Raw genomic sequence first — 10,609 nt, 5'->3', positions numbered from 1 at the left:
TTACTTTTTTTAAATAATAAATTAAAATAATACAACATATAAGATAATTATTAGTTAAAATAAAACATAAAAAGAATATTTATTTATTTATTTCTTTATTTTTGCGGATACGCAAATATGCTGATCAGATATACGAATATCTACCTAAAATTCGCAATCCGATCTGATTAGTGTGCTGATCCGATCCGATAGTCTTACACATCGAATCTATATCCACAATTTTCAAATCGGATTCGGATAAATACTGTTGTAGATCGGATCCGATCTATGAACACCCCTACGAAGAATTATCCTTCCCTAACAGCAGCTTTGTTGATTCAGTTACTACTCTAACTAACTAACAATAAAAAATTTAAAACTAAAAAAGCATAAATATTGAGGAGCATATTATGCTGGTAAGAAAAGAAACCATGCATGTGTGTGCTTGTTACCTCACATAGAAAATATGACAAAAATAGTGAAACACAAGAAGTATACATAAAAAAATTTTGTATGTGTAAAATAAAAACAGTGAAAGATAAAAAGAGGATAGGAAGGAAAGAAAATTCTCACAAGATATCCATCATCAAGGCTTTTTCTGAGAACAATCTTAAAGAAACGGATCACAGTGAAAAGAGAATTCTTGTTTCTTTGAAAGTTAGAGGAATCCATAGTTATGGATATTCTTCTTATTCACAAAGAATCAGTGTATATCTTAAATAAGAAGACAACGTATTAAAAAGAACAAAATAAAGTTCTTTTTTTCATAAATTTCAGGCATAATTTTTGGATTTTATATTTAATTTAAATAAGAACAAAATTAAATTCCCTATTACGTGCCTGAATTTCATACCGGATTTTATTTTTTTAATTTTTACATTTTAAGTAATTTGAATCATAGTTGTAAAAACCGGACCGGACCGGCCGGTTCGACCGGAAAACCGGTGAACCGGACCATGTACCGGTCCGGTTTAGTATACTAACCGTTTAAGGAATTAAACCGGTTAAAACCGGTACGAACCGATTAAACCGGTCAAAACCGGCACGAACTTGAACCGAACCGGTTCGGTCAACAAACACAGTCAACAGTCAATCCCGCGCATTGATGATGTCATGCTGATGTCAGCGTGCGGGTTGGGAAATTTTTTAAAAATATAATGCAAGGCAGGAGTCGAACTTGGCCCTTCTCAAAGGGAGACCAAGCTAACTACCACTACACTAGTTTGTTCTTTTAGAATACTTCATGCCTTTATAATATATATTGTATGTTATATAATATCCTAACTAATATATATATATACAAAAATACTTAATTCAATATTTTTTATTTCAATATTTTTTAAATTAATTATTTTTTAATTGAAGTACAAATTAATTAATTTTAAAATAAAATAAAAATTACTTATTCTAAAAAAATAAATTTATATATAATTATTTAATTATGTAAAGATATTTAGACTTTAAAATTACTCTTTGGATATAGTTTATAGATTGTTATTCTTACTGTGTCCAACTAAGATATTATTATAGTAGTACGGACTAATTTTATGTCTATCTTTCTATTAGTTATTTATAGAATTTGAGACTTAATTATTCTTAAAATATTAGTAAAAATATGTATTTTAAATTTTAATGTTAGATTTTTTATTATTTTATATTTTTTATTTACATGAGACCGGTTTTACCGGTTGGACCAATAACTCATCGGTTGAACCAATAAACCAGTAAACCAGTAACCTGACCGGTTCGATCACCGGTTCGGTTCTGACAACTATGATTTGAATAAAAAAAAAAAGGATAAAAATCAAAATAAGATCTTTTGAATGTGTCTAAATTTTATACATAATTCCTAAGTTTTATAACTATAATAAAATATTTTTTAGATATCACTTTTGATGTATACAGTAACTAAACTCATTTAAAATTAAAACTTGCTTGAGAAATCATTTTTAAAATAATACTGGTATGTGGTATCGGTAACAAAAAACTGTATTATTTTCGTAATCCATTAAACCTATTAAATAAAGTTAGATGATGTTTATTTTTTTGGAAGCTAGAAAAAGTTATAGCCAAGAATGATTTTCTTGTTTACAACTTAGATTTTAGAATAATTTGCACATTTAATTTAGATAAAAAATTAAAAAAGAATAAAATAAGATTTCTGTTATGTGCCTAAATTTTATATTGAGTCCAATTTTTTCTATTTCTACTTTTTAAGTAATTTGAATAAAAATAATAAAAATCAAAATAAAATTTGTTGAATGTGTCTGAATTTCAGATATAATTCTTGAATTTTATAACTCTAATAAAATATTTTTTATGTATATATATTACCTTTACAGTAATTAAACTCAATTAAAATTAAAATTTGTATTAAATATTATTTTTTTAAGTGATGCTGGTTTGATATCTGTAAAGAGAGACCGTATCATTTTCATAATTCATTAAACCTATTAAATAAACCTAGATGATGATTATTTTTTTTGAAATTAGAAAAAGTCATAGCCATGAATTTGTTCACAAAAAATCAGTGGATATCTTAAATAAGAAAACAACATATAAAAAAGAACAAAATAATATTCTTTCTATATGCATAGATTTTAGTCATAATTTTGAGATTTTACATTTAATTTAAATAAAAGATTGAAAAGAACAAAATTAAGTTTCCTATTATGTGCTGAGTTTCATTTTTTCTATTTTTACATTTTAAGTAATTTGAACAAAAAAGGATAAGAATCAAAATAAGATTCTTTGAATGTGCTTAAATTTTATACATAATTTTTAAGTTTCATAACTCTAATGAAATATTTTTTAGATATCACTTCTGACCTATATAATAACTAAACTCATTTAAAATTAAAACTTGCATGAGAAATCATTTTTAAAGTGATACTAATACGTGATATCAGTAACAAAAAATTGTATCATTTTCGTAATTAGTTAAACCTATTAAGGCTCAGTTTAGGTAAATAGTCTAATTAAGCTCTTTTTAAAAAAATAACTTAAACAATAAATAGTTATATTAAAAGTAGCTTATAAATAAGTTATTTTGTATTTGAATTTTTAGTTTTAAAAGTATTTATTTTATAGAAATGTGATAAAAAATAGTAGTATTATGAGAGAAGTTATTTTTTAACTTCTCTATAAACTCATAAATAGCTTCTTAAAAAACTGCAATTTTGTTTTGAAACTTACACCAGACATTAATACTACTATTTTTCATAAGTCAAAAATTAAAAAAAAAAATTACTTTTAAATTTTTGCAAACGGGTCCTAAATAAAGTTAGATGATGCTTGTTTTTTTTTTGGAAACTAGAAAAAGTCATAGCCAAGAATAATTTTCTTTTTAAGAGAGAATAAGTAAATATCTCTAATAAGTAGACAACATATAAAAAAGAACAAAATAAGGTCTTTGTACGCGCCTAGATTTCAGGCATAATTTTTTAATCCTACATTTAATTTAAACAAAAAATTAAAAAAAGAACAAAATAAAATTTCTGTTATGTCCCTAAATTTCATATTGAGTCTCTTTTTTTATTTTTACTTTTTAAGTAATTTGAATAAAAAATGATAAAATTAAAATAAGATTGTTAAATGTGCCTAAATTTCAGATATAATTCTTGAATTCTATAACTCTAATAAAATATTTTTTATGTATCATTTTTTACTTCTACGGTAACTAAACTCAATTAAAATTAAAACTTACATTAAATATTAATTTTTTAAGTGATACTGATTTGGTATCTGTAAGAGAGACCGTATCATTTTCATAATTCATTAAACCTATTAAATAAACTTAGATGATGATGTTTTTTTTCGAAACTAGAACAAATCATAGCCATGAATGTTCTTCTTATTCACAAAAAATCAGTGAATATTTTAAATAAGAAGACAGCATATAAAAAAAAACAAAATAAAGTTCTTTCTATGCGCATAGATTTTAGTCATTATTTCGAGATTTTATATTTAATTTAAATAAAAGATTGAAAAGAACAAAATTAAGTTTCCTATTATGTGTTGAGTTTATTTTTTTCTATTTTTACATTTTAAACAATTTGAACAAAAAAGGATAAGAATCAAAATAAGATTCTTTGAATGTGCTTAAATTTTATACATAATTCTTAAGTTTTATAACTCTAATGAAATATTTTTTAGATATCACTTTTGACCTATATAATAACTAAACTCATTTAAAATTAAAACTTACATGAAAAATCATTTTAAAGTGATACTGATATGTGATATCAGTAACGAAAAATTGTATCATTTTCGTAATCAGTTAAACCTATTAAGGCTCAGTTTAGATAAATAGCTTAATTAAACTCCTTTTAAAAAAATAACTTAAACAATAAATAGTTATATTAAAAGTAGCTTATAAATAAGTTATTTTGTGTTTGGATTCTTAGTTTTAAAAGTGCTTATTTTATAGAAATGTGATAAAAAGTAGTAGTATTATGAGAGAAGTCATTTTTTTAACTTCTCTATGGGTTTGTTTGGCTGAACTTCTAAAAAAATATCTTTTTTTAAGTTATATTTTTTTAAAAGATCTTATAAAAAAAAGTAAAAGTAATTTTATGTTTGGATATCTCATGCAAAAATATCTTTTTATCTATCAATTATATTTGGGTATAATAATATAAAAGTACTTTTTTATTTATTTATTATATGTAAAACATATTTTTTTGGATGATGCTTGTTTTTTTTGGAAGTTAGAAAAAGTCATAGCCAAGAATAATTTTCTTGTTAAGAGAGGATAAGTAAATATCTCTAATAAGTAGACAACATATAAAAAAGAATAAAATAAGGTCTTTATACGTGCCTAGATTTCAAGCATAATTTTTGAATCCCACATTTAATTTAAACAAAAAAAAACAAAAAAAAATTTCTGTTATGTGCCTAAATTTCATATTGAGTCCCACATTTTTCTACTTCTACTTTTTAAGTAATTTGAATAAAAAATGATAAAAATTAAAATAAGATTAGTTGAATGTGCCTGAATTTCAAAAATAATTCTTGAATTCTATCACTCTAATAAAATATTTTTTAGGTATCACTTTTGACTTATTCAATAACTAAACTTATCTAATATTAAAACTTGTATTGAATATCATTTTTTAAGTGATACTGATATAGTATCAATAACGAGAGACCGTATCATTTTCATAATTCATTAAATCTATTAAATAAAACTAGATAATATTTATTTATTTATTTATTTATTTATTTGAAGTTAGAGAAAGTCATAGCTATGAATATTCTTCTTGTTCACAAAGAATTAGAGACATCTCTAATAAGAAGATAATATATGAATAAAAACAAAATAAGGTTTCTTCTATAAGCATAGATTTCACGTATAATTTTTGGATTTTATATTTAATTTAGACAAAATTAAAAAAAAATAAAATAAGATTTTTTGTTATGTGTCTAAATTTCATACCGAGTTCCACTTTTTTCTATTTCTACCTTTTAAGTAATTTGGACAGAAGGTAAAAAAATAAATAAAAAATTTGCTAAAAGGGCCTAAATTTTAGATAATCAGTGGATATCTCTAATAAAAAGACAACATATAAATAAACAAAATAAAGTTCCCTTTATGCACATTGATTTAAGGTATAACTTATGAAAAATATTTAATTTAGACAAAAAAATAAAATAAAATAAGGTTCCCTCTTATATATGTGCCTAAATTTTAGATTGAGTCTCATTTTTTTTAATTTTTACTTTTTAAGTAATAAATGATAAAAATTAAAATAAAATTATTTGAATGTGTCTAAATTTTTTATATAATTCTTGAGTTCCATAATTTTAATGAAATATTTTTTTGGTATCATTTTTGACCTGTACAGTAACTAAACTAATTTAAAATTAAAACTTGCATTAGAAATTATTTTTGAAGTGATAAGGATATGTGGTATTAGTAGCAAGAAACCATATTATTTTCTTAAGGTTTAATTACTATGTTAGTTCCTATAGTTTCGTAAAATTTTTAATTAGGTTCCTATACTTTTTTTTCCTTTTAATTGAGCTTGCACTAATTTTTTTTTTACTTAGGTTCCTACACTTTTTTTCATTTTATTTGAATCTCTGCACCAATTTTTCTAGTTAGGTTCCTGTACAATTAATAAGTCAATTACTGCTAAGAGAGACCTAATTAAAAAAAAATTGGTGCAGGAACCCAATTAAAAGGAAAAAAAGTATAGAGACCTAATTAAAATTTTTTGTAAAACTATAAGGACCAATAGAGTAATTAAACTTTTTCTTAATCCATTAAACCTATTAAATAAAGGGGGTCTTTTTACGCGCTAGATTTCAGACATAATTTTTAAATTTTACATTTAATTTAGATAAAAAAAATTGAAAAAGAACAAAATAAGGTTCTTAATATGCCCATAGATTTCAGACACAATTTTTTAAAATATTTAATTTAGACAAAAAATTAAAAAAAAATAAAATAAGTTTCTTTGTTATGTGCCTAAATTTTATTTTAAATCCCATTTTTTTTTTCTATTTCTACCTTTAAGTAATAAATGATAAAAATTAAAATAAGATTCTTGAAATATAACTAAATTTCATACATAATTCTTGATTTGCATAATATTAATAAAATATTTTTTAAGTATCACTTTTGACCAGTACAGTAATTAAACTCTTTAAAATTAAAATTTACATTGAAAATCATTTTTGAACTAATACTGATATGTGGTATCAGTAACGAGAAATCATATCATTTTCTTAATCCATTAAACCTTTAAATAAAGAAAGTCATTTTATGCGCTAGATTTCAGATATAATTTCTAAATTTCATATTTAATTTAGACAAAAAAAACTTGTTCTAAATTGTCGGTCAATTATTTTTCTTGTACAGTGTTATTTACTTGTTCCAAAGCATGCATATCTAATTTTTCAATTTTTTAGTTAGTTTCCCATATTCCCATCATACGGCTCATTATTTTTACAATTTCGCTAGGAAACCAACATGGGTATAGCCAACAAACATTTTTAAACTACACTCTATACTCATTAATTGTCATTAATTGATGATTATTTAAATTTTAATTTTTAAAGGATACAAAATTAATGATTATTAATTACCTCTTCTTACTCTAATTTACCTTTTACTATTTATCAAGCAAATCCTAATTTCTCTTTCTAAAAAAAATAATAAAATATAAGATAAAGAATTATCCAAATCCTAAGAAAAAACATACAAAACACAAAAAAAAAATCATTCAAAACTAATAAAAAAAATCATCCAAATCCTAAAAGAAAAAACATATAAAAATAAGAAAAAAATCATCCAACACTAATAAAAAAATTCTCCAAATCGTAAATAAAAAAATGCATTAGCTAAAAAAAACGCATCCACTTAGTATAAAAAAAAAAGAATATTCACATGAGACTAACCAAATACAATTCATTTGCATGGAAAAAAAATGAAACAACATCCTCTTTTCCCCCACGTACCTTGGAAACATATTGAATTGCAACCTCACACTCAAATGTTCATTGCCTTCCCTTGAATTATTATCACTCACATCAACGACGGGGCTATTCAATCTTCGTTCCGAAATTGATTGGTTCATGGACGAATGCTCTCTATCGGAAGCCATATAATGCGACGTCGACTTCTTTGTGTACAACAGCTCGGCGGGAAGAACTCTCTAACCACCGCGAACGACTTCGTTCAAAGATGCAGCCGCATGGTGGTCCTTGCGGCGGAAGGTGATCAAGCAATGAACAACAATGGCATCCCGATGACGAATGGTAATGCTAATAGCGGCAAGAACAGCAGAGCACGGCGGAGGTGGGGATTCGGTGGTCACGCGGCATGCTGGTCCTTGCAGCGGAACGTAATCAAACAATGAACAACAATGGAACCCCGATTAGGAACAATAACACAAAAGGTGGCAAGAACAGCGTAGCACAGTAGAGGTGGGCCTCAGTGTTCACGTTGTTGAGGACGTCAGCAGAATGAATTAAGCACAACAATACACTTAATGCGTAGAAAGAGGAAGAGTCCTATCAGAACCGTGAATCATGTTCCAATAATTAGGCGGTTAATTGCAAATCCTATTTTTTTAAAATAATCATTAATGAGGATGATTCAAATTAACTAATAAATTAAAATTAATATAATTAATTGAGTAGTTCAAAATGGCTAGGTAGAGAGTTAGTTCCCTAGACTTTTCCTTATTTTTAATATGACAATGAAGTGTGTGTAACGCTGAGTTATGGAGGTATGAGGGGTTAATAGAGTGTTGTGACGGCATTAGATTTTCGAAGTTAGGGGGAAGAAATCGGACCGTTCAATCTTTTTGCGGCAGAAGGGGAACACAAATCGGACGGTCCAATTTGAGTGTGCAAAAAAAAAAAATTAAATATGGTAATTAGACGGTCCAATTTCATGCATGCTATAATTTTGAATTTGTATATGACTAAAATCGGACTGTCCGATTTCATGCATGCTATAATTTTGAATTCGTATATGACTAAAATTGGACGATCCGATTTTAGTTCTTTATAAAATTTAAACCGGTTAAAGAGCGGTCGGACTGTCCGATTTTTGTTTTTATATATACCCACTATTAGCTGAAGTCTCCATTTTTCTTTATCTCTCAATTCTCTCTTCTGAACCCCTCTGATTCTTTCTTCTTCTTCTTCATTGTTTCAACAGCAATTTTACTAAGATTGAGAGCTTTTGATGTGAATGTATCATAATGGATGATAGAGTGATGTTAAAAGTTTATTATCATAGACATATTTTGTTATAAACAGTTGAATGAGTGAAATTTGTTTGTGAAAATCTGTTAGATATCGTTATTCCACTCACATTGTCATTTGAAGAATTAAAAGGTGTAATTTGTGAGAAAAATGAATTCTCAAATATCTAGGAGAGTGTCGTGCATTTTGTACAGGTATCCTATATCCGTATTTGGTGGGTTCATTCAGTTTCAAACCAAATATGTAACCGATGAAGCGAGCATGCAACATATGTTTTCAGTGTATATGGAAACTCCCTCACAGATATCGTTCATCGAGGAGAAGCTTGAAAGTAACTATGAGATCGTTGATCCAGGTGGAGACAAAGATCAGGCTAACGGCACTATGGAGGCAGATGTGGCAGAGGTGGCAAATGCACTAGTAAACCAGCATACGTTTGTAGAGCCTACTTTCTTGCGGTCGTTGAATTTGCAGACCATACATGCACTGAAATTTTTTCAGCATATGAATGCAGGTATGTATTTTTATGATAGATAAATATTACAAATTGATTAGGTAGCATGACCAACATGTGATCTATAGAATATCAATTGATCATGTAAGATTTTTTTATTTAGTAAGTAGTATTTGATTGATTGTTTTTTTATTAATTATTTATGTATATTTTATAATTTATTATATATTGTGATTAATAATTTATTATTACTTATCTATATTTATATTTTTGAAAATCACAAATGTTGATAGATTTTATATTTATATTTATATTTATATTATTAGTTATTTATAAGGCAAGATGCATATATAAATCAATTGAAGCCAATATTACACATATCTACCAAAACAATAAACGTTACAAGGATTTACCAAGTATTTTTATGTAATTCGAACGAGACTCATTGAATTATAAAATTCAATACTAATTTAAAGCAGTACAATTCGAATTATGCATGAACAAAATGTCTTAGTAATTCGAATGAGGGTGAATCGAATTACATGCATGTGAATACAGCTCTAATTTAAAGTGAACTCATTGGAATTACCACCAAGTAGCAGCCGAAGGTAATTCAATTTGGTCTCATTCGAATTATCAATGAATGTCCTATAAATATAGTTCGAGTTCAGTTTTTTTTTAATTCATGGAATATAAAATATAAATTTTTTTATTTTAGATTATTAATTTTTTTAATAAATTTATTTAAATTATATCACAAAAAAATATTTTATTCCATGCAAAACATTTAAAAAAATAATTTAAAAAATGTTAAAAGTACTATAAAAATTTGTAATGTTTCAGTGACTTAAATAAATACATGCATGTACTCAAATTTTAAATAAAATATTTTACATAGTCAATAATAATTTCAAAATTAAAAACTTTTTACTTCAATGTTTCTAAGGTTTATTTTAAACTGCCAACAGATAGCCATTTTTTGCACTTTTTTTTATTGCAATTTAAAATTTTCGTGTACCAGTACTTGTATTATAGGGTATACCAGTTGTATTATTAGTGGATTATGATTAAATGAATATAAATTTAAATTTAATTATTTATCTTATCTTGAATCTTTATATTAGAGGATTATTTATTATCTTGATAAGTTTGCAAACTCATTATCTTATCTAATATTTAGAATAAATTTAATCTCTATATTTTAAAATTTATTTCTCTCATTATCTAATATTTAGTATAAAATTTATTTCTATATTTAAAAGTTTATTTGTATTAATTATCTGCTATTTCAAATGAAAAAATAAAAAGAATTGGCTATTAAAATCGACATCATTGTCACTTTTTAAATTTAATATAGACAAAAATCGACGGTAATATTATCGATTTTTAATTTAAAATAGACAAAAAATAGAAAAATAGACGATGTTGTTATCGGTAATTTAATAATTAAATCGA

The 10,609-nt window shown here is 25.3% G+C and overlaps 1 protein-coding gene across 1 annotated transcript in view; it reads right to left on the bottom strand.

Annotated features, from left to right (window-relative positions):
• The window catches only part of LOC110267819 (B3 domain-containing transcription factor VRN1-like), a 25,520-nt gene that overhangs the window by 1,776 nt on the left and 13,135 nt on the right, over positions 1-10,609 (bottom strand). Inside the window, exon 2 of the mRNA XM_021113647.1 lies at positions 553-614. Coding sequence (XP_020969306.1) covers positions 553-614 — 62 coding nt within the window. The remainder of the gene's footprint in view (positions 1-552; positions 615-10,609) is intronic.

Source organism: Arachis ipaensis, chromosome B10 (assembly GCF_000816755.2).
Source record: "Arachis ipaensis cultivar K30076 chromosome B10, Araip1.1, whole genome shotgun sequence".
Taxonomy (NCBI): domain Eukaryota; kingdom Viridiplantae; phylum Streptophyta; class Magnoliopsida; order Fabales; family Fabaceae; genus Arachis; species Arachis ipaensis.
This window is presented reverse-complemented; position numbering and strand designations above follow the sequence as displayed.